Raw genomic sequence first — 24,562 nt, 5'->3', positions numbered from 1 at the left:
GATTTGGCTGGAACACAGCCCAAAGGGCAATGCCCTGCTCCTGAAGGTAAGGCAGGTAAACAACCCAAAGGCAAACAGTATAGAAACCAATCTGAAAAAAGTCTAGAACACACAGTGCAGAAATTATATGCTCTTCTCAGAGTGCTTCGTGGAGAACAGCAAGCACCCAGAGCCCTCCACAGAGAAACAGGAGTTGGCTGGCTTCATTTCCCTGATCTTCCCCTCAGCATAAACACAGAGCCACCTGTAGCAAACACCACAGCACTTCCACTGGCTGCTTAACCTGGTTACAAGTCCCATACCCCTACACTCTGGCAGTACTGCCCTTCTCAGTCAAGTCTGCCTCAATCTCAACACGGTGAGCCCCTTCACCAGAAGACCAGAAGAAACCCCTGCCCAAAACAAGTATCCAGCCCAGACAGCTCTGCAGGGCTTCAGTTCTAGTGGAAGTAGTATCAGGTCTCACTTAAAGAACAAACTGGAGCACGCCTAGTTAAAACTTGCCACATTCTGGCTAAGGACCAAACACTGCCCACTGGAAGCTAGGAAAGCCTCTGCAGTTGATGGTCTGAAGAACAAAACAGCCAAAGAACAACAGCAGAGCGCAGATAGCACAGACTAGAGACACTCCCTGAAACAGGAAGCCCTGGACACTATATAACATCTTCTTCATGAAGTCATTAATTTCAGGAGCAGGAAACAAAATGGGCCTTTCTAAAACACAGAAGAAGGCAGAGACTTAGACAAAATGTCAAGATGGAGGAATTCATCCCAAATGAAAGAACAAAATAAAGTCACCACCAGAGATCTAACCAAACCAATATAAGTAGCATGCCTGATGGAAATTTAAACTAACAATCATAAGGATACTTGCTGAGGCTGAGATGAGAATGGAAGACATTAGGGAGGCCCTTACCACAGACATAAAAGAATTTAAAAAGTCAGAAATGGAAAATGGGAGATGCCTGAATGTCACAGTTGGTTAAGCATCCAGTCTTGATTTCAGCTCAGGTCTTGATTTCAGGGTCAAGATTTCAAGCCCCACATTGGGCTCCACACCCAGCATAAAAGAAAACATTAAAAAAAAAAAAAAGAAATGAAAAATACAATAACTGAGATTGGACGCAGGCTTGACGCAATGAACAACAGGCTGGAAAAAAAAGAGAAGACTGAATAAGTAACCTAGAAGACAAAATAATGGAATGGGAAAAATCTTCACCCAAGAATACTCTATCAGGCAAGGCATTATTCAGAACAGAAGGGCAGATAGAGTTTTCCAAACAAACAAAAACTAAAGGAGTTCCTCACCACTAAACCACCCCTGCAAGAAATAGTAAAGGAGACTCTGAGTAGAAAAAAATCTCCAGAAACAATGACAAAACAAGTAATAAAATGGTACTATATACATATCTATCAATAATGATATTGAATGTAAATGGACTAAATGCTCCAAGCAAAAGACATGGGGTGTAAGAATGTATTTAAAAAAAAACAAAACAAAACACAAGTTCCAGGGGGCACCTGGGTGGCTCAGTCAGTTAAGTGACTGACTCTTGATTTCAGCTTTTAAAAGCTGAAATCTTGATTTTTTTTAGATTGTGATCTCAGTGTGGTAAGATCAAGCCCCAGCTCAGGCTCTGCCCTCAGCACGGAGTCTGAAACTTTTCTCTCCTTCCTTCTGTCCCTCCCCCAACAGACGCACACATGCATTCACTCTCTGTCTAAAAAAATAAAATCTTAAAAAAAAATGACCCAAGTATATACTGCCTACAAGAGATTTATTATAAACCGAAAGACACATGCATGTTTAAAGTGAGGGGAGGGAGAAACATTTATCATACAAATGGAAGTCACAAGAAAGCCAGAGTACCAATACTTATATTGGAAAACTATACTTTAAGCAAAAGACTGTAACAAGAGATGAAGAGCACTATACCATAATAAGGGGACAATCCAACAAGAATATATAACAACTGTAATTATTTATGTACCCAATAAGGGAGCAGCCAAGTATATAAAACAATTAATAACAAATTTAAAGGAACTCACTGATAATACAGTAACAGCAGGGGATTTTAAACTCCACTTACACCAATGGACAGATCATCTAGGCAGAAAGTCAACGAGGAAACAGCGGCTCTGAATGACACACTGGACCACATGGACTTAACAGACTATTCAGAACATTCCATCCTAAAACAGCAGAATACACATTCTTTTCAAGTTCACATGGGACACTCTCCACAAGAGAGCACATACTAGGTTACAAATCATTCCTTAACAAATACACAAAGATTGAGATCAGACCAAGCATCTTTTGTGACAACAATGCTATGGAACTTGAAGTCAACCACAAAAAAATATTCGAAAAGACCATAAATACATGGAGGTTAAAGAACATTCTACATTGGGGAGGGGAGGCGAACCATAAGAGACTATGGACTCTGAAAAACAACCTGAGGGTTTTGAAGGGTCAGGGGTGGGAGGTTGGGGCAACCTGAGGGTTTTGAAGGGTCAGGGGTGGGAGGTTGGGGGAACAGGTGGTGGGTAATGGGGAGGGCACGTTTTGCATGGAGCACTGGGTGTTGTGCAAAAAGAATGAATACTGTTACGCTGAAAAAATAAATAAAATGGGGGAAAAAAAAAAAGAACATTCTACTAAACAATGAATGGGTCAACCAGCAAATCAAGGAAATTTTTTAAAAATCATGAGAACAAATGAAAAGGAAAACTCAACAGTCCAAAAACCTTTGGGATGCAGCAAAAGCAGTCCTAACAGGGAAGTATATAGCAATTCATGCCTATGTTAAGAAGCAAGAAAAATCTCAAATACACAACATAACCTTACACCTAAAGGAGCTAGAAAAGGAACAGGGTTACCTAAAGCCAGCAAAAGGAAGAAAATAATGAAAATTAGAGCAGAAAAAAAATAATACAGAAACTTTAAAAATAAAAATAGAATAGATCAGTGAAACCAGGAGCTGGGCTTTTGAAAAAAAAAAAATCAGTAAAATTAATAAACCCTTAGCCAGGCTGGACAAAAACAAAAGAGCATGGACCCAAAATAAAACCACAAGCAAGAGAGGAAAAATAACAACCAACACCACAGAAATATAAACAATTATTATAGAATATTATGAAAAATTATACACCAACAAATTGAACACTCTGGAAGAAATGAATATATCCTAGAAAGATTTAAATTACCAAAACTGAAAAAGGAAGAAACAGAAAACTTGAAAAGTCTGATAATCAGCAAAGAAATGGAATCAGTAATCAAAAATCTCCCACCAAATAAAAAATTCAGGGCCACGTGGCCTTAAAGGCAAATTCTACCAAACATGTAAAGAAGAGTTAATACCCATTCTTCTCAAAATATTCCAAAAGACAGAAAAAGCAGGAAAACTTCCAAATTCCTTCTACAATACCAGCATTACCCTGATACCAAAACCAGATAAAGACACCCCTAAAAGAAAGGATAAGAACCATACAATCTGTTCAACAAATGCAGAAAAAGCACTTGGCAAAGCACAACATCCATTCATAATAAAAACTCTCAACAAAGTAGGGTTAGAAAGAACGTACATCAACATAATAAAGGCCATATATTAAACAAAAACCCACAGCTGATAGCCACAATAGGGAAAAACTGAGAGCTCTTCCTCCAAGGTCAGGAACAAAACAGGGATGTCCACCCTCATTACTATTTTTTTTTTGAAGATTTTATTTATTTATTTGACAGACAGAGATCACAAGTAGGCAGAGAGGCAGGCGGGGGGGGGGGGAAGCAGGCTTCCTGATGAGCAGAGACACCCCCCCCCCAATGCGGGGCTTGATCCCAGGACCCTAATATCATGACCTGAGCCAAAGGCAGAGACTTAACCCACTGAGCCAGCCAGGTGCCCCTCATTACTATTTTTTAACATAGTACCAGCCACAGCAATCAGACAACAAAAAGAAATAAACGCATCCAAATCAGCAAGGAATAAGTCAAACTTCCACTATTTGCACATGACATGATACTCTATACAGCAAACCTTAAAGATGCCACCAAAAAATTACTAGAACTGATACATTAATTCAGTAAAGTCACAGGATACAAAATCAATGTACAGAAAACTGTTGCATTTCTATACAACAATAATGAAGCAGCAGAAACAGAAATCAAGGAATCAATCCCATTTACAATTGCAAAAAAAGTAAGATACCTAGGAATACGTTTAAACAAAGAGGTGAAAGACCTGTATTCTCAAAATTATACAACATTCCTTTAAGAAATCGAAGAGGAAACGAGGTAATGGAAAGACATGCCATGCTCATGGATTGGAAGAACAAATATTGTTAAAATGTCTATATCACCCAAAGGAATCTACACATTTAATGAAATCCCTCATCAAAATATCATCAGTATTTTTCACAGAGCTAGAACAAACAATTCTAAGATTTGTGTGGAACCAGAAAAGACCCTGCATAGCCAAAGCAACCTTGAAAAGGAAAAGCAAAGCTGGAGACCTCATAATTCCAGACTTCACGTTACATTACAAAACTGTAGTGATCAAAACAGTAGGGTACTGGTACAAAAACAGACATATGGGTCAATGGAACATAATAGAAAACCCATAAATGAACCCACAACTATCTGGTCAATTAATCTTGGTCAAAAGAGGAACCAGTATCCACTGTGAAAAAGACAGTCTCTTCAATAAATGGTGTTGGGAAAACTGGACAGCAACATGTAAAAGAATGAAATTGGACCACTTTTTATGCCATACACAAAATAAATTCAAAATGGATAAAGGACCTAAATGTGAGACACAAAACCATCAAAATCCTAGAGAAGAACATACATAGTAACCTCTTTGACATCAGCCTCAGCAACTTCTTACTAGATTATTCTCTTGAGGCAAGGGAAACAAAAGCAAAAACAAACTACTAGGATTCTGTCAAGATAAAAAGCGTCTGCACAGCAAGGGAAATAATGAACCAAACTAAAAGACCACCTATGGAATGGGAAGAGACACTTGCAAATAACATATCTGATAGAGGGTTAGCATCCAAAAAATATAATGAACTTATAAAACTCAACACCAAAAACCAAATAATCTAATTAGAAATGGGCATGAATAGACATTTTTCCAAAGATATACAGAAGGTCAACAGATACATGAAAAGATGCTCAACATCATTCATCATTAGGGAAATACAAATCAAGACTACAATGAGATATCACCTCTCAACACTGAGAATGGCTAAAATCGACAACACAAGAACAAGTACTGGAGAGGATGCTGACAAAGGGGAACCCTCTTGCAGCACTGATGGGAATCCAAACTGGTGAAGCCACTCAGGAAAATAGTATGGTGCTTTCTCAAAAAATTAAAAATAGAATTACCCTACAATCTAGCAATTTATACTATTAGGGATTTATATAAAAATACGTGTTGTGAAGAGCACTTGGGTGTTATATGCAACTAATGAATCATGAACACTACTTTAGAAACTTATGATGTACTACATGCTGGCTATCTGAACATAATAAAAAAAATACTAATTCAAAGGGAGACATGCACCCCAATGTTTACAGAAGCATTATCTAGAACAGCCCAATTAAGAAAACAGCCCAAATGTCCATCAACTAATGGATGGATAAAGAAGTGGTATGTATATACATACACATACACACACACGCACACAACAGAATATTACTGGAATATTACTCGGCCATAAAAACGAATGAGATCTTGCCCTTTGAAAAGACGTGGGTGGACCTAGAGAGTTTTATGCCAAGTGAAATAAATCAGTCAGAGAAAGACAAATACCATTGTGATTTCACTCATATGTGGATTTTAAGAACAAAGCAAAGAGCATAAAGGGAAAAAAGAGAAAGGCAAACCAAAAAACAAACTCTTAACTATAGAGAACAAACTAATGGTTACCAGAGGGGATGTGGGTAGGGGGATAGGTTAAATAGATGATGGTGATTAAGGACTGCAATTGTTTTGATGAGCATCAGGTTTTGTATGGAAGTAATGAATTACTAAATTGTATACCTGAAACTAATATTATACTGTATGTTAAGTTAAATTAAATTTATATTTAATATAAATAAAAATTTGAAAAGACAAAAAAATAAAATACCTGTAAAAAAAAACTATAGGCCTAAAATAGTAACAAACTACAAAGCCTTTAGTGTCTCAATATTTGAAGGTTTAAGACTCTACCACGCCTTAGGGGCGCCTAGGTGGCTCAGTGGATTAAGCCGCTGCCTTCGGCTCCGGTCATGATCTCAGGGTTCTGGGATCGAGCCCCGCTTGGGGCTCTCTGCTCTGCAGGGAGCCTGCTTCCTCCTCTCTCTCTGCCTGCCTCTCTGCCTACTTGTGATCTCTCTCTCTGTCAAATAAATAAATAAAATCTTTAAAAAAAAAAGACTCTATTACGCCTTAATTACACTCTTTATCAGTAGGGTTCATAGATCAGTGAAAAAGGGTACTCTCATCCCTACTGTACTAGAATTTTACCTCCTTCAATTAGGGTTATTCTTTTTTAAAGATTTATTTATTTGAGAGACAGAGAGAACATGCAAGTGAGCGTGGTGACGGAGGGGCAGATGGACAGGGAATCCCCAATACACACCCTGCTAAGCACGGAGCCTGACATGGGACTCAATACCACAACCCTGAGATCATGACCTAAGCTGAAATCAAGAGTCGATTCTTAATCAACTGAGCCACTCAGGTGCCTGTAATTAGGGTGACTCTTAAAGAAATCTTTCTTAAGTCATAAAACCTGTTCTATGTTTCACATGACAGTTTTTGACTAAGCAATCTCTGCAATAATTTCTCCATTCAAATTTTTTCTTTACTGCCTTAGGATTTGAATGATGAAGATAGCAAGAACATTTTATACATAAAAGGTATGGTAACCAAAAAAGCACATTACATTTTATATTTTTTTAAAGATTATTTATCATTAAAAGTATCATGAATATGCAGCAAGAGCCTGAAAGAAATCAAAATAAGTGTAAGAAGAAACAAGGCTGCATATCAATATTCATTTCAATAAATAACTGATGTTAACACAACAAATTTCTATTGGAGTAGCTTGAGACTACTGACACTCACAAGAAACAGGTAATCAATCCACTGGCCTGAACAAGGTGTGACTTAAATTGGAATCTAAAGGTCAGAAGAAATAATGGCATTACACTAAGTGCTGGGAATATATCCTTTTAAACAGTAAGAATAACAGGAGCTAGGAATTACTGGATGTTTGCTATAATCCATGCATAGTGCGGGGCACAAAATATACTATTTATTAGTATTCCCTAGTATAATACCCAACTTTTGTATCAACATGGACGGGACTGGAAGAGATTATGCTGAGTGAAATAAGTCAAGCAGAGAGAATCAATTATCATATGGTTTCGCTTACTTGTGGAGCATAAGGAATAACACGGAGGACATGGGGAGATGGAGAGGAGAAGTAAGGGAAAATTGGAGGGGGAGACGAACCATGAGACTGTGGACTCTGAGAAACAAACTGAGGGTTTTGGAGGGGGGGTGGGGTGGGAGGTTGGGTGAGCCTGGTGGTGGGTACTAAGGAGGGCACATATTGCACGGAGCACTGGGTGTGGTGTATAAACAATGAATTCTGGAACACTGCGAAGGAAAAAAAAAAAACCCTTATCCTAAGGGTTCAGATAAGAAAACTGAGGTTTCCACAGGTTAAGTGAGTTGCTCAAAGTCATACAGCTAGTCTTCCATCTAGCAGCAAAACTCACATGGGTCCGAGGAGATCTACATATTATAGTTCATAGCAGCATTATTTGTAATAGAAAAAAAGTGACCACAGTCTCCATTAAGAGAATGGAGAGATAAATATATTATGTTCATGTAAAAGAATACTATGCACAATGAAAATAAATGAACTATAGCTACACATGGAAACATTACGTATCACAAACAGTGCTATTGCAGAAGAATAGATGCCACATAAATAAAATTTATATGAGAAAAGCACACAAAACAACAGTGTATAAAGTTTAGGAATACGTGCATATACAGTAAAAGTCTAAAAACACGCATAGCAATATTAAATACAAGTCAGGAAAGTAGCTACGGGGGGGTTCAGGAAGCAAGGGGTACACAGAGTTGGAGGGATACACAGGAGGTTCCACCTACATTTACAGTGTTCATTAATGCCTTTTTGATAACTGTAATATTTTACATTAAATTTAAAAATCACAAATCATTTTGGATTTATTTCAATGGCTCTCTACTACCTTTAAAATAAAATTCCAACATATCCTAGCACTCAAACACTCCACCATCTTGCTGCTTTTTATCCTTGAGGAGCCCATTTCCCACTTTAAATTACAAGATGTTAATAACTTAGCTCTTAACAGTAATTCCAAATACATTCTACCATATTTCAACAACTTTAGTGTTTACTTCTGGGAGGTATTCAAAAGTACATTTATACCAGAAAGACCATGAACCCCAAAAGTGTATCCATCCATTGCCTTGGCCCCTCTAAGAAGCTTCAGAGCATCTGACAATTATAGTGTTCCCTTCTATGATTCCTAACATAGGTTGCTATGCTTTGAACTACAGGACTAATGCCCTGGCCAAAACTGACTAGACTAGGGATTGGTACCTGAGCCAAAGACAGCCAACTAGATGCTGTCTTATAAAGGGGCCTGATGTGCAATTTCTGCCCAAGAGGGGTACTTTGTAGTGGTTAGTGTCTAGCCAACCCAATCAAATCCTTTCCCTAGGAAAGTCTGGATACAGAACATGTAGAGTTAGCAGAAACAGAACAGTCTAGTCATGAGATTGGTAGTACCAGACTTGCTATGATATTCTGAATGGTTCTTCTTGAGGTTTGTTTAGCTGGTGAAACACCTTCCCAAGCTTTCTTGCTAAACTAAGCATCCGAAACAAGATGGGATCAGGAGGGAGACAAACCATAAGAGACTCTTAATCTCACAAAACAAACTGAGGGTTGCTGGGAGATGGGGTGGGGTAGGGAGAGGGTGGTGGGGTTATGGACACTGGGGAGGGTATGTGATATGGTGAGTGCTGTGAAATGTGTAAGCCTGACGATTCGCAGACCTGTACCCCTGGGGAACATAATACATTATATGTTAATAAAATATTTGTTTTAAAAACACTACTTAAGATAACTTGAACATGCCTCTGTTCTCCATAACCTTAGGACACATGACAAGCAAGATTTTATTTCCATATTCAATGAGGTTCACAGAATACCTAACCACCATCTGTGAGGATGGTGTTACAGGGAATAGTCAATCATATGGGTGTGGGAGGAGGCAACGCACACACCGTTTTCACTTTACGGCATAAAGTGATATCCTGGAACCTATACCAAACACCGTTAAATAGGTTAAGGGTTTCAAAGCATAACTTCCAAAGCTGTACTGAAAATAAACATGTTCAACAATGCTGAGTGGAAACAGGAACACTGATTTGGCTAGAGATAACCACCAGTCTTTCCAACCTAACAAATTTCACTTTTTTAGGTTCCAACTATTTTTTGGTATAACTTAGGTGAAACAAGGAAAAGAAAGACAAGGACTAAAGTTGACAGAAAGGAATATACAGCTAGTATTATCAAGGATTTTGAAACCTTAAGTCCTGTGAGGTCCATGTTCCTCCCCATACCAATCATCCTTGGCCCAAGTCCCAAAATATAATCCCAGTCATGTATTATCTCCTGTATTCTAATTTCTACAGTGCTCTGTGTTTTCTCTCCACTGACCAAACTTCCTGCTATTCCTCAAAACTCCAAAAGTCCTTGCATTGTGTCTACCCTCACCTCTCCTTGCCTGAAATGAAACATGATTGTCCTCTGAGGTCTCTATTTCCCTTATTATCCTCAAGAGGAGGCTAATCAAAACGTCTCAGGGAAAGGAGGTAGTTTTCTTCTTCCTGATATCCAATGCTACTTCTAAGCTGTTACTTCTTCACCCTTAAGTAAAAATCTCTGTTCCTATTAGTGAGGAAGTAGAACAACCAGAACTCTCATGAATGGAATGCAAATTGGTACAACCACTTTGAAAAACTATTTGGCAGTATCTACCAAAGAAAACTGCATGCCCTAAGACCTGGCAATCCCACTCCTAGGTATGTACTCAATAGAAATGCACACTTATGTGCATCAAAAACACATACAGAAGAACATTCACAGGATCATTATTTGTGTAATAGCTCAAAACTGGAGATAATTCAAATGTTCCTCAAGAGCTGGGCGCCTGGGTAGCTCAGTTGGTTAAGCAACCGCCTTTGGCTCAGGTCATGATCCTGGAGTCCCAGGATTGAGTCCCGAATTGGGCTCCCTGCTTGGCAGGGAGTCTGCTTCCCCCTCTGACCCGCCCCCTTCTCATGCTCTCTCTCTCTCTTTCTCTCTCTCTCTCTCTCAAATAAAAAAAAAATTGTTCCTCAAGAGTAGAATGGATACATAAATTATGGTACATTCATCCTCTTAAATGTCATATCATAACAAAAATGAATTAGTGTTACAAGCATAATGGTTGAATCACAGAAACAAAACATTGGATGAAAGAAGCCAGACACAGCAGAGTAAATACGGCATTGTTTCATTTATATGAAGTTCAAAAATAAGCAAAAATAATCTACAGTGGAGGATAACGATGTAGAGGAAATAGAAGGAAAGGCTCCTGAGCTGTTGGTAATGCTTTTTTTTAAAAAAATTGGGTTCTGATTTTAAAAAAATGATCATTTTATGAAAATTTACCAAGCTACTTATGACATGTGTACTTTACTGTATATATGCTATACTTCAATTAAAAGAAAAAGTTCACCTAAAAGAAATAAAACTAACTCTGCTACTTTGAAGTTGATACCATCTATTTATTTATTCTTAGTACTGTCATCTACCTGCATCCTGGTCACTGCATCACATCAGAGTTAGAATTCTGGTTAGCAGTCTTCTATACTCTAAATCCTGCTTTAACTAACAGTGACTTTAATATGCATGTGGACAAACCACCCAAAAGCCTCCCCTCACTCCTTGACTTTACCTCCATAGACCTTCATATTCATTCCACCGTGGCTATCCACTCCATGAGTACACCCTAAATTTACCACTACCCAGACTTGCTAATAGCTAAAATCATACACTCAACAAGATTTTCTCCAACTACAACCTCCTGTTGCAGCTTTGTTTTTTTGTTTTGTTTTGTTTTGTTTTGTTTCTGCTCTACTCCTGTTCTCTGAGCTTACCTACATTCAAAAACTTTTCAAGAGAGTGAAATGATGTGCATCAACAGCTTGGCACAATGTCAGACACAAAAGAAGTGCTCAATAAATGGTAGCCATATTTTGTTTTGTTTTCGTTTTTTTTTTAAGATTTTATTTATTTGAGAGGGAGAGAGAATGAGCAGGAGGAGAGGGAGAGGGAGAAGCAGACTCCCCACTGAGTAGGGAGCCTGATGCAGGGCTTGATCCTAGGACCCTGAGATCATGATCTGAGCCAAAGGCAGATGCTTAACCAAGTGAGCAACCCAGGTGCCCCCATAGTTTGGTATTAAGTATTTTATTATAAACAACTTTTCTTTCAAAACTCCAGTTTTCCTCAAATTCATTCAACCTCTGGTATGAAAGAAACTTTGGCTTTTGTCTAACACTGCTACAGTCTTCCCAATTCTTTTTTTTTTTTTTTTTTTTGAAGATTTATTTATTCATTTGAGAGACTGAGAGAGGTGGGGAGGGGCAAGGGAGAGAGAGAAATTTTAGCCAACTCTACACTCAGCACAGAGCCCCACACGACGCTCTGTCCCATGACCCTGAGATCAGGGCCTGAGCAAAAACTAAGAGTTAGAAGCTTAACTGACCCAGGTGCCTCTCCTCCCAATCCTTTCAAATGAAGGCCAGTCCTCAAGTCATTCTTTCTAATTCAAGTAGTTGGGAGGAAAAATCAACACCATCCTTATTCCTTGAGGCTAACTCCACATCAGTGTTCCACTATCATATCTGCTCAACAAGCTCTATTCCAAGATATATGTAATCTTTTTGAGATTTTTCTGCCAACTTTCAGGGTTCCTCTCTATCTTACTCTGTTATTGAACTCTAGGGCTTCAAAATGAACACGGATCACCCTCTTGGTACCGTGGCCTCACAAATGCTTCCTCAAACTTAAGCCTCATAACTGGGACTCAGATCATGTAATTGCAGATCCAGCTCTACTGCTTACTACCCTGTGACTGTGGGCAAGTTACCTAACCTTTCTAAGCTTCAGTTTCCTTACCTGTAAATTGCTGATTACAGAACTTACTCATAGGACCACTGTGAAGCATGAGAAAATCAAGTAAAATGCTCGGTAAAATGCCTAGCATGGTAAATGTTTACTAACTTAATAGCTAGCTGTGATAACTATTATTATCTTTCCTCTATACTAGTTTAAAATTTTATATATCAGGTGGGGAGCACAAGCAGGGAGAGCAGCAGGCCGACTGAGAAGCAGGCTCCCTCCTGAGCAAGGAGCCTGTTGTGGGACTTGATCCCAGCGTCCTGGGATCATGACCTGAGTCGAAGGCAGAGGCTTTAACCCACTGCGCCACCCAGGCGCCCCATGTTTTTCCAGTTTTATCAAGACACAATTGACAGTCTCCTGACTTTAAATGAAAAGACACCTTTTCTGGGATTTGTTACCTGTATCCCAAGATTTATTTCCTTCCTTTCACCACAACAATTTCCAAAGAGTAATATACCATTCCATTCAGAAGCAAGGTGTAATGGAAGGATTATGGGCTTTGGAGCCGTATAGACCTGTATTTGAACCTGACTCTTCACTTAGCAGCTATATAACCTGGAGCACACACTTTTCCTAAGCCTGTTTTTTTCATAAATAAAATAGGGATACTACCCTATTTCTTAGGGTCATCAAAAGGATTAAAATGAAATGGTATCTGTAGGGCAGCTGCCCAAAATAAGTGCTAAATTAAGGCCAGTTTCCCATCCCTTACCCGTTCCTTAACCCCTTACAATCCAAGTTCTCCCTCCACCACTTTATATATACTGGTTCTTCTCACTTCAGCTCTTATTAGCATTATGATTTGGGGCAATTTACTGGACTTCTCCCAATCTTAGAATTTCTTTTGTAAAACAGTGATCAGAATAACTACAACATAAAGTTGTCTTGAGATTTAAGTGAAATTACATATATAAAGTATTTTTCTATGGTGCCTGATCTTGTAGTAAGCACTTAATAAATGGTAGCTTCCAGTGACTTTTTAATGTCCAAATCCAAAGACTTCAACTCACTTCTCTAGGCTTCAGTGACAACATACTATTCTGGATTGCTTTTAACCACTGACTGTTCCTGCTATCTCTGCACCTCCTCCACAAAGTCTTTCTTTATTCTCCTCAGCCAGGTTTGGGTTCTCTCTTTTGAACCCTCAGATCACTTTGTACTTCTCTTGCTCTGAATCAGAATACACTACTACTTCACTGCCTGGCGTTTATTTCTTCCTGTAGCTTTTACTGAGTACTTAATGTAAGTCATACCTGTGCCAGGGATAGAAAAATTAATATCCTACTTACTGTCCTAAAGCAGCTTATAGGATGGTAGAACAGGCAAGCAAATAGTCTATTAGCTGAAGTGTGAAAAGTCCTAAGGCAAATGTATGCCCAGAGTCTTCTGGAAACACGAAAAAGGAGTTAAATTACACTGGTAAAGTCAGGAACACTTGCTTGGAAAACGCATTTTGTACTTAGTATATGAGGAGGCAGTACACGAAGAACTGTTAAACGAATGAATGGACTTCAACAGGCGCTAACTAGATGAGGATGTTTCCCATCAGGTCCAAAGAAACAGCAGGGGAAAAGGCTTGGAGTATAAACGATAAAAGATTTCCTAAGAGAGAATAGATGAAGCTTAAAAGCCAAGCCAGGGTTAGGTGTTTTAGACACAGGAGTCTGCCCTGACCCCAGTGGGAAGATGATGCAGTGCCAATAAAGGTTTTTAAGCAGGAAAGGGGTATAATCAGATCTGCATTTTACTATAAGTACTCTGGCAGTTCAGGAAAAACGGATTCGCTGAGAGCTAGGCTAGAGACAGAGAGTCCAGTCAAAGGCTGCTGTGATACCTGCGATAAATTCTGAGAACCAGAAATGCTGAAACGGAGAATGGTCAAACAAGATGGATTCTGAGTCACCTCACATTTCGGCTGAACTGAACTACTCATATTTGTATCTTCCACAAGCAGTGCACTGCACCCTTAAAACCCGCTACCAGTACCCACCTGTAGATATCTGTCTACTACTATTATTGAAACCTACTTAGGGAACAGCAGTTAGCAGGCAGCTGAGTCACTTCCGGTACAAAGATTCCTAAGTAAAGGCATCTTTCCCCATTACAGAACTCAAAAGAAGCTTGGGTTTATTAATCAAACCCGGGAAAGAACAACAGTGAATACAAACACCGCGCACTGCATACAGACTATGAGACATCTCTATCCTAGTCTATTTCACCTCCAAATAACATCTGAACAAAGTCTTTAAAGGGTTCTGAGACTCCGCCCTGTGCGCCCAGTCCAATGTCCAGGATTCTTTACTCTTCCTTTCAGTTCAAGACCCACACGTTGGCTGCCTCATGTCGCCAGGCCAGCCTTTTCACCCAGCCGTTCCCCAGTTTTCACCATGCCGCTGTATAAACAGTTAACTGCAGGGGACTGAGGAGACAGTACTGTCCCAGGCTGAGGAAATCCAACGGGGAGAGGTAGGTGTTTTGAGGGTTCAAAGACTCCCTCGCCTTGTCAATTCTCTCACAACCCCACCTCCACCCTGCCTCTTGCTGTGAGGCTCCCTTCTGAAGTTAGGAGGATCCCTTCGATAGTTACTAGAATGCTATCTGCACCCAGAAACTAAGGAAGGTTTGGGGTTTTTTTTAAACTTACCCTAACAGCCGCCATATCTGTGACCTTCTCCGCCTGAGTTCTCGTATGGTGGGCAGAGAGGGACAAAACAGTTCAATTCGGCTCACCTCACTAGCCCCGCCTGGTTACGTCCCTCTGCTGCTAACTCCGCCCTTTCTCCACCCTCCTAGCTCCTACAAACAACTCGAGCGCCGTCTTTCGGTAAAACCACTCGTCTTCGTGACTAACGGTTCCCATCCTCGATGAAGCTTTTCAGAATACTCTCCATAATCCAGTTGAAAGCTACTTCGAGGGCAGAAGTCTGCACTATTTTCACTGTTTCAGACATTACGTGATTTGTCTAGATAAGGATCTAAAATCCAAGTTCAGCTGCTTTAAATAACTATATATTCGGGTCCCGGAAGATTCAACAAAGCTTTCTTAAAATTTTAAAGAGGAAGGAAAAGAGTTTCATTCAAGCTCAAGTTAAAATAAGTTGCCTAGAAACACAATCTTCACAAAGAAAGGAGTGCTCTTGGGAAGGAACATTTGGTCCAGGGTTATATATGTTTTCTTTTGTTTTTCATAAAAAAAAAAGTTACAAGTCATTCTGAGGAAGGACATTCCAGAAAGTTAAAGACGTTATCTTGGGTTTTTAATATGTGCAAGGCTGTACAATTTTAAACTTATGGAAACCAGGGAGATTTTTTTTCCTTTTTCTTATCTTTATGTTTGGAATGCTCCTTTTTTTTGTTATTTTTTTTAAAGAAGCATGTGTACAATATATGACTGAGGCAGAAATAGCGTCCATGCTTGGAAGTTTTGCAGAATCATTTTGACATTGGTAAATATTAAAAGATATATTCTCTGGGACCCCAGGAGCAGGACTCACAAACACATGAAAAGTTGAAAATTTCCTTCATTTTACCTCTGTGACAAAAGGTCAAGTTCACACATTTTAAGACTATGGCACTTGGAGCCTCCTATGTGCCAGGCACTTGTTCAACATACAGAACAATACAGTGTCTTCCCTCATGGAACTGATGTTTCCAAGAGAAAAAGACAAATAAATGTTACAGATGCCAAATACTATGAAGGAAAGTAAAACAGTATGGGGATAAGGTGAGAATTTACTTGTTTGAATAGGTTAGGGAAAAGCTTTCTGATAAGCTGACATTTGAGAAAAGTGCTAAAGGAATTTAGAGAAAAGCATCTGATGTAGAAAGAAGAGCAATGAAAAAAGGCTGATGTGGCTGGAGTGGTAAGTTCAAAAGGAATGAAATAACAGGCTATGTAGAGGTTTTTTGTACCACCATACAGACTTTGGATTTCATTCTTAATGGGGAGCGGGGAATGGAGGGTTTTGAGCAAAGATGTGGCATGATCTAAGTTAGATTTTAAAAGGATCATCTTGGTGCTCTCAGGAGACTATGCAGTGAAGAGGGGCAACATACTCAACAGGAGCAAGAGCTTCCCTAGTCCTCCAGTAAATGAGGCTAGGGGAAAAAAATGTTCATAATCTGATCATCGGCATAGCCAATATCAGTTCATTTATTCATTCAGGAAATATTTAAGTGCAAATTATATACCAGGCATCAGTAACGTATGTAACATATTTGACACCCTAAGCAAATCATTTTTTAACGGCTTCCTCCTCTATACAACAAAATTATTTTGAGAAAGAATGATGACTGAGTAATATTCTATTGTATAATATATACCACATCTTTATCTATTCATCTATCGTTGGACACTTAGATTGCTTTCATATCTTGGCTATTCAGCCATCAAAAAAGATGAGATATTGCCATCTGGAACAACATGGATGGATTTAGAGGATATTATGCTAAATAAAATATGTCAGACCCAGAAGGACAAATACCACATGGTTTCATTTATATATGGAAACTAAATAACAAAACAAATGAATAAACAAAAAAAAGCAGAAACAGACATTAGTACAAAGGACAAATTAATGGCTGCCAGAAAGGAGGGGGTGGGGATGAGCAATATGAGTGAAGGGGAGTGGAAGATACAGACGTCCAGTTATGATAAAATAAGTCAGGATAACAAAAGGTACAGCACAGGGAATACAGCCAGTGGTATTGTAATAGGGTTTTATAGTGACAGATGGTACTACACTTGTCGTGAGCATAGCATAATGTATGGAGTTATTGAGGCACTATGTTGTACACCTGAAACTAATGTAGCATTGTGTGTCCACTACACTCAAAAATATTAGTTACTAAATAAATATTAAATATCATAAATATATTTATAAATATTAAATATAATAAATATTTAAAAAGAAATAAGGATGTAATTAAACATAATAAAGGTCATAAAAGACACTGAAATTTTTCTTTTATTGAATTCCATATCTATCTATCATAAAAATAAAACAGAACATAAATAGTGCAGTACAGAAAAGGAAAAAAATAATGGATCAATGTTTTCTAATTGCATTAATGTATGTTTTAAAGGAGAAAGAACTTAAAACTATATATTGGTCTACTGAATAATAAATAAAAACATTTCAGTTGGGACACCTGGGTGGCGGTGGCTGTTGGGTGTCTGACTCCTGGTTTGGCTCAGGTTGTGATCTCAGGGCTGTGAGATTAAGCCCCACATCTGGCTCCATGGTCTGCAGGGAGTCTGCTTAGAACTCTTTCTCCCGTCCCTCCTCCACATCCCCCCGTGCTCGCTTGCACTTTCTCTCTCTCAAATAAATAAATCTTTTAAAAAAATATTAGTTTCTGCTTTTGAGCTTTAACATCTGCCTATTGGCCAATACTTCATCAAAATCTAATACTTTTAAATATTCAGTAGGTGGTATAGGTAGACTTTTATGTATCTTTGTTTATAGTTGAAAGATGAACACTTTTTAATTAATTTTAATATTAATAAAGTTAATTTGTAAAGAAACATATACAAATAAGAAAATTCTTAAAATTGTGAATAAGTTTGGAAGAGAATTATAATAATTCTCTTTCACATAAGTGCCATGAATGACAATACCATCCACGTGTTAGTTTATTCAGGATCAAATTCAGTGGCATTCAAATCTTCCACAGTTGAAAATTTCAGCCAAAATATATTCATCAGAAAATTATAGATTTCTATACTACTAGGTAAAAACTTCAGAACTTCTTCTTCTGCAGAAATCAGTGAAAAATGTCTAACGAGAGGGAACTTTGACATTTGATCCATTGTTTTAAAAGAAGTGTCCAGTGCTTTCTGAAAACTATCAAGGCATTCATATAATGCCCTTTTGGTTTCTTCTGGTAATATCACAAAATCATCTTCAGTCATATTTCCTGCTATCAATTTTTTAAAAGCAATTATCTTTTCTATGTAATCTCCATTTCCTTACATTGTATTGTTGCATAGTAAATTACTTTCTTCACATTTTCTGTGCCCCAATTTTCAAGGAACAGTTTAAGACTTTGTTTTTCACTGTGCAGTGCTTGAGGCTAATTCTGGCTGTTTGCACATATTTTTCTGTTTGATTCACAACCTCATCTAAATTTTCATGCCAGAAAATTCAAATTCAGTAAAATAGTTCATAATAAATAAAAAGTTACACTTTTCGGGGTGCCTGGGTGGCTCAATCAGTTAAGCATCTGCCTTTGGCTCAGGTCATGATACCAGGAACCCTGGGATCCCTGAGCAGTGGGAACTCTGCTTCTCCTTCTCCCTCTGCCCCTCCTCCTGCTTGTTCTCTGTCTCTCTGTCTCTCTCTCTCAAATAAATATTCTTTAAGTTATAATTTCCAAACAAAAATAGCACCTCGAAGTTTGTACTCTGTTTCAGTGCTTTTAATTTTAAATACACAGACACACACACACACACACACACACACACACACCCCCCAAATGGTCACATAAAATGGCAGAATTGAAAAAATCCAGATTCTGTTTCTCTGTCTTTTTCAATCACTGTGCTATCAATGTTCATTTCTAATCTGTTTAAATGCAAGGATATGTAGTACCACAGGAGACAGAGATGCAACGTGCATCAAAGTTGAGCTCCAACAATTTGGAAACGTACGCTCTAAAAGAATTTTACGCTTGTAAATTTACGCTCTAAAAGAATTTGTGTAGGGGTGCCTGGGTGGCTCAGTGGGTTAAAGCCTCTGCCTTCGGCTCAGGTCATGATCCCAGGGTCCTGGGATTGAGCCCCGCATCAGGCTCTCTGCTCAGCAGGGAGCCTGCTTCCCTCTCTCTGCCTACTTCTCTGCGTACTATGATCTCTGTCTGTCAAATAAATAAATAAAATCTTTTAAAAGAATTTGTGTAGCTCAGTCAACATGTTTTTGGACACCAACTGTATAACTTGGAATAGCCCAAATTAACTTTCACTGGAGAATACAATGTTTCTTAAAGAATAAGTGATCAAGATGTGCTAATTTGAAGGTTCCATGTATATTATTAAAACTCAACAGTAACCAAAATATTTGTTTAGAATTTGGACCAAATTCGGGCTCCCTGCTTAGCACGAAGCCCGCTTCTCCCTTTCCCACTCTACCTGCTTGTGTTCCCTCTCCTGCTGTCTCTTTCTATGTCAAATAAATAAATAATATCTTCTAAAAAGCAGGGCGGTAGGGTGGTGCCTGGGTGGCTCAGATGTTAAGAGTCTGCCCTCCCCACCTCTCTCAGTCTCTCAAATGAATAAATAAATCTTCAAAAAAAAAAAAGAATTGGGAAGACTGTAGCAGTGTTAGACAAAAGCCAAAGTTTCTTTCATACCAGAGGTTGAATGAATTTGAGGAAAACTGGAGTTTTGAAAGAAAAGTTGTTTATAATAAAATACTTAATACCAAACTATGGGGGCACCTGGGTTGCTCACTTGGTTAAGCATCTGCCTTTGGCTCAGATCATGATCTCAGGGTCCTAGGATCAAGCCCTGCATCAGGCTCCCTACTCAGTGGGGAGTCTGCTTCTCCCTCTCCCTCTCCTCCTGCTCATTCTCTCTCCCTCTCAAATAAATAAAATCTTAAAAAAAAAACGAAAACAAAACAAAATATGGCTACCATTTATTGAGCACTTCTTTTGTGTCTGACATTGTGCCAAGCTGTTGATGCACATCATTTCACTCTCTTGAAAAGTTTTTGAATGTAGGTAAGCTCAGAGAACAGGAGTAGAGCAGAAACAAAACAAAACAAAACAAAAAAACAAAGCTGCAACAGGAGGTTGTAGTTGGAGAAAATCTTGTTGAGTGTATGATTTTAGCTATTAGCAAGTCTGGGTAGTGGTAAATTTAGGGTGTACTCATGGAGTGGATAGCCACGGTGGAATGAATATGAAGGTCTATGGAGGTAAAGTCAAGGAGTGAGGGGAGGCTTTTGGGTGGTTTGTCCACATGCATATTAAAGTCACTGTTAGTTAAAGCAGGATTTAGAGTATAGAAGACTGCTAACCAGAATTCTAACTCTGATGTGATGCAGTGACCAGGATGCAGGTAGATGACAGTACTAAGAATAAATAAATAGATGGTATCAACTTCAAAGTAGCAGAGTTAGTTTTATTTCTTTTAGGTGAACTTTTTCTTTTAATTGAAGTATAGCATATATACAGTAAAGTACACATGTCATAAGTAGCTTGGTAAATTTTCATAAAATGATCATTTTTTTAAAATCAGAACCCAATTTTTTTAAAAAAAAGCATTACCAACAGCTCAGGAGCCTTTCCTTCTATTTCCTCTACATCGTTATCCTCCACTGTAGATTATTTTTGCTTATTTTTGAACTTCATATAAATGAAACAATGCCGTATTTACTCTGCTGTGTCTGGCTTCTTTCATCCAATGTTTTGTTTCTGTGATTCAACCATTATGCTTGTAACACTAATTCATTTTTGTTATGATATGACATTTAAGAGGATGAATGTACCATAATTTATGTATCCATTCTACTCTTGAGGAACAATTTTTTTTTTATTTGAGAGAGAGAGAGAGAGAAAGAGAGAGAGAGAGCATGAGAAGGGGGCGGGTCAGAGGGGGAAGCAGACTCCCTGCCAAGCAGGGAGCCCAATTCGGGACTCAATCCTGGGACTCCAGGATCATGACCTGAGCCAAAGGCGGTTGCTTAACCAACTGAGCTACCCAGGCGCCCAGCTCTTGAGGAACATTTGAATTATCTCCAGTTTTGAGCTATTACACAAATAATGATCCTGTGAATGTTCTTCTGTATGTGTTTTTGATGCACATAAGTGTGCATTTCTATTGAGTACATACCTAGGAGTGGGATTGCCAGGTCTTAGGGCATGCAGTTTTCTTTGGTAGATACTGCCAAATAGTTTTTCAAAGTGGTTGTACCAATTTGCATTCCATTCATGAGAGTTCTGGTTGTTCTACTTCCTCACTAATAGGAACAGAGATTTTTACTTAAGGGTGAAGAAGTAACAGCTTAGAAGTAGCATTGGATATCAGGAAGAAGAAAACTACCTCCTTTCCCTGAGACGTTTTGATTAGCCTCCTCTTGAGGATAATAAGGGAAATAGAGACCTCAGAGGACAATCATGTTTCATTTCAGGCAAGGAGAGGTGAGGGTAGACACAATGCAAGGACTTTTGGAGTTTTGAGGAATAGCAGGAAGTTTGGTCAGTGGAGAGAAAACACAGAGCACTGTAGAAATTAGAATACAGGAGATAATACATGACTGGGATTATATTTTGGGACTTGGGCCAAGGATGATTGGTATGGGGAGGAACATGGACCTCACAGGACTTAAGGTTTCAAAATCCTTGATAATACTAGCTGTATATTCCTTTCTGTCAACTTTAGTCCTTGTCTTTCTTTTCCTTGTTTCACCTAAGTTATACCAAAAAATAGTTGGAACCTAAAAAAGTGAAATTTGTTAGGTTGGAAAGACTGGTGGTTATCTCTAGCCAAATCAGTGTTCCTGTTTCCACTCAGCATTGTTGAACATGTTTATTTTCAGTACAGCTTTGGAAGTTATGCTTTGAAACCCTTAACCTATTTAACGGTGTTTGGTATAGGTTCCAGGATATCACTTTATGCCGTAAAGTGAAAACGGTGTGTGCGTTGCCTCCTCCCACACCCATATGATTGACTATTCCCTGTAACACCATCCTCACAGATGGTGGTTAGGTATTCTGTGAACCTCATTGAATATGGAAATAAAATCTTGCTTGTCATGTGTCCTAAGGTTATGGAGAACAGAGGCATGTTCAAGTTATCTTAAGTAGTGTTTTTAAAACAAATATTTTATTAACATATAATGTATTATGTGCCCCAGGGGTACAGGTCTGCGAATCGTCAGGCTTACACATTTCACAGCACTCACCATATCACATACCCTCCCCAGTGTCCATAACCCCACCACCCTCTCCCTACCCCACCCCATCTCCCAGCAACCCTCAGTTTGTTTTGTGAGATTAAGAGTCTCTTATGGTTTGTCTCCCTCCTGATCCCATCTTGTTTCGGATGCTTAGTTTAGCAAGAAAGCTTGGGAAGGTGTTTCACCAGCTAAACAAACCTCAAGAAGAACCATTCAGAATATCATAGCAAGTCTGGTACTACCAATCTCATGACTAGACTGTTCTGTTTCTGCTAACTCTACATGTTCTGTATCCAGACTTTCCTAGGGAAAGGATTTGATTGGGTTGGCTAGACACTAACCACTACAAAGTACCCCTCTTGGGCAGAAATTGCACATCAGGCCCCTTTATAAGACAGCATCTAGTTGGCTGTCTTTGGCTCAGGTACCAATCCCTAGTCTAGTCAGTTTTGGCCAGGGCATTAGTCCTGTAGTTCAAAGCATAGCAACCTATGTTAGGAATCATAGAAGGGAACACTATAATTGTCAGATGCTCTGAAGCTTCTTAGAGGGGCCAAGGCAATGGATGGATACACTTTTGGGGTTCATGGTCTTTCTGGTATAAATGTACTTTTGAATACCTCCCAGAAGTAAACACTAAAGTTGTTGAAATATGGTAGAATGTATTTGGAATTACTGTTAAGAGCTAAGTTATTAACATCTTGTAATTTAAAGTGGGAAATGGGCTCCTCAAGGATAAAAAGCAGCAAGATGGTGGAGTGTTTGAGTGCTAGGATATGTTGGAATTTTATTTTAAAGGTAGTAGAGAGCCATTGAAATAAATCCAAAATGATTTGTGATTTTTAAATTTAATGTAAAATATTACAGTTATCAAAAAGGCATTAATGAACACTGTAAATGTAGGTGGAACCTCCTGTGTATCCCTCCAACTCTGTGTACCCCTTGCTTCCTGAACCCCCCCGTAGCTACTTTCCTGACTTGTATTTAATATTGCTATGCGTGTTTTTAGACTTTTACTGTATATGCACGTATTCCTAAACTTTATACACTGTTGTTTTGTGTGCTTTTCTCATATAAATTTTATTTATGTGGCATCTATTCTTCTGCAATAGCACTGTTTGTGATACGTAATGTTTCCATGTGTAGCTATAGTTCATTTATTTTCATTGTGCATAGTATTCTTTTACATGAACATAATATATTTATCTCTCCATTCTCTTAATGGAGACTGTGGTCACTTTTTTTCTATTACAAATAATGCTGCTATGAACTATAATATGTAGATCTCCTCGGACCCATGTGAGTTTTGCTGCTAGATGGAAGACTAGCTGTATGACTTTGAGCAACTCACTTAACCTGTGGAAACCTCAGTTTTCTTATCTGAACCCTTAGGATAAGGGTTTTTTTTTTTTCCTTCGCAGTGTTCCAGAATTCATTGTTTATACACCACACCCAGTGCTCCGTGCAATATGTGCCCTCCTTAGTACCCACCACCAGGCTCACCCAACCTCCCACCCCACCCCCCTCCAAAACCCTCAGTTTGTTTCTCAGAGTCCACAGTCTCATGGTTCGTCTCCCCCTCCAATTTTCCCTTACTTCTCCTCTCCATCTCTCCATGTCCTCCGTGTTATTCCTTATGCTCCACAAGTAAGCGAAACCATATGATAATTGATTCTCTCTGCTTGACTTATTTCACTCAGCATAATCTCTTCCAGTCCCGTCCATGTTGATACAAAAGTTGGGTATTATATTAGGAAATACATTAAATAATTTAATTAATGAATTAATATCCAGTGGCTTTTGCTCCTACTTCACTTCAGCCATCTACAACAATATTCATACTCTTGAATTTGTTATTACTAGGAGGACCATTTCACCTCTGAAGCTTTATATTTAAGCAATTATTATCCTTTAAGCTCTTGGAACCATACATTTTCTTTGGTTTGTCAAGATCTCTAGGCCTTGATATCTGTATTAGTGATCTATGGCTACATTAACAATTTACCCCAAATTTAGCAGTACAAAACCAACACTATTTCCCAGTTTCTGTGGCTCAGGATTTCAAAAGTGGCTTAGCTGTGTGATTCTGCCTCTAGGTCTTTCATGAGGTTCTTCTAAAGATGTTAGCTGGAACTGCGTTTATCAGAAAGTTTGATGGAAGTTGGAGGACACCTGTACTCTGAAAACTATAAAACATTGATGAAAAAAATTGAACACAAACAAATGGAAGGATATTCCATGTTCATGAGGTGGAAAAATTGTACTTGTTAAAATGTCCATACTACCAAAACCAAACTGCACATTTAATGCAAATGATGTTAGTATCAAAATACTAACATCATTTTTCACAGAATTAGAAAAAATAA

General features: G+C 38.6%; 1 protein-coding gene and 1 long non-coding RNA gene across 4 annotated transcripts in view; one reads left to right on the top strand and one right to left on the bottom strand.

Moving 5' to 3' along the window:
* APOOL (apolipoprotein O like) overlaps nucleotides 1-15,039 on the bottom strand; it is a 125,917-nt gene extending 110,878 nt beyond the window's left edge. For 2 of the 3 annotated variants that reach the window (XM_045995386.1, XM_045995388.1), the window contains exon 1: nucleotides 14,939-15,039. In XM_045995386.1, coding sequence (XP_045851342.1) covers nucleotides 14,939-14,953 — 15 coding nt within the window. In that variant the 5' untranslated portion in view covers nucleotides 14,954-15,039. The remainder of the gene's footprint in view (nucleotides 1-14,938) is intronic. The other variant, XM_045995387.1, reaches the window with a different exon arrangement.
* The window catches only part of LOC123934490, a 37,958-nt gene continuing 28,005 nt past the window's right edge, over nucleotides 14,610-24,562 (top strand). The window contains exon 1 of the long non-coding RNA XR_006816802.1: nucleotides 14,610-14,760. This is a non-coding gene — a long non-coding RNA (uncharacterized LOC123934490). The remainder of the gene's footprint in view (nucleotides 14,761-24,562) is intronic.

This window comes from Meles meles, chromosome X (genome assembly GCF_922984935.1).
Source record: "Meles meles chromosome X, mMelMel3.1 paternal haplotype, whole genome shotgun sequence".
In the NCBI taxonomy this organism is placed as follows: Eukaryota; Metazoa; Chordata; class Mammalia; order Carnivora; family Mustelidae; genus Meles; species Meles meles.
This window is presented reverse-complemented; position numbering and strand designations above follow the sequence as displayed.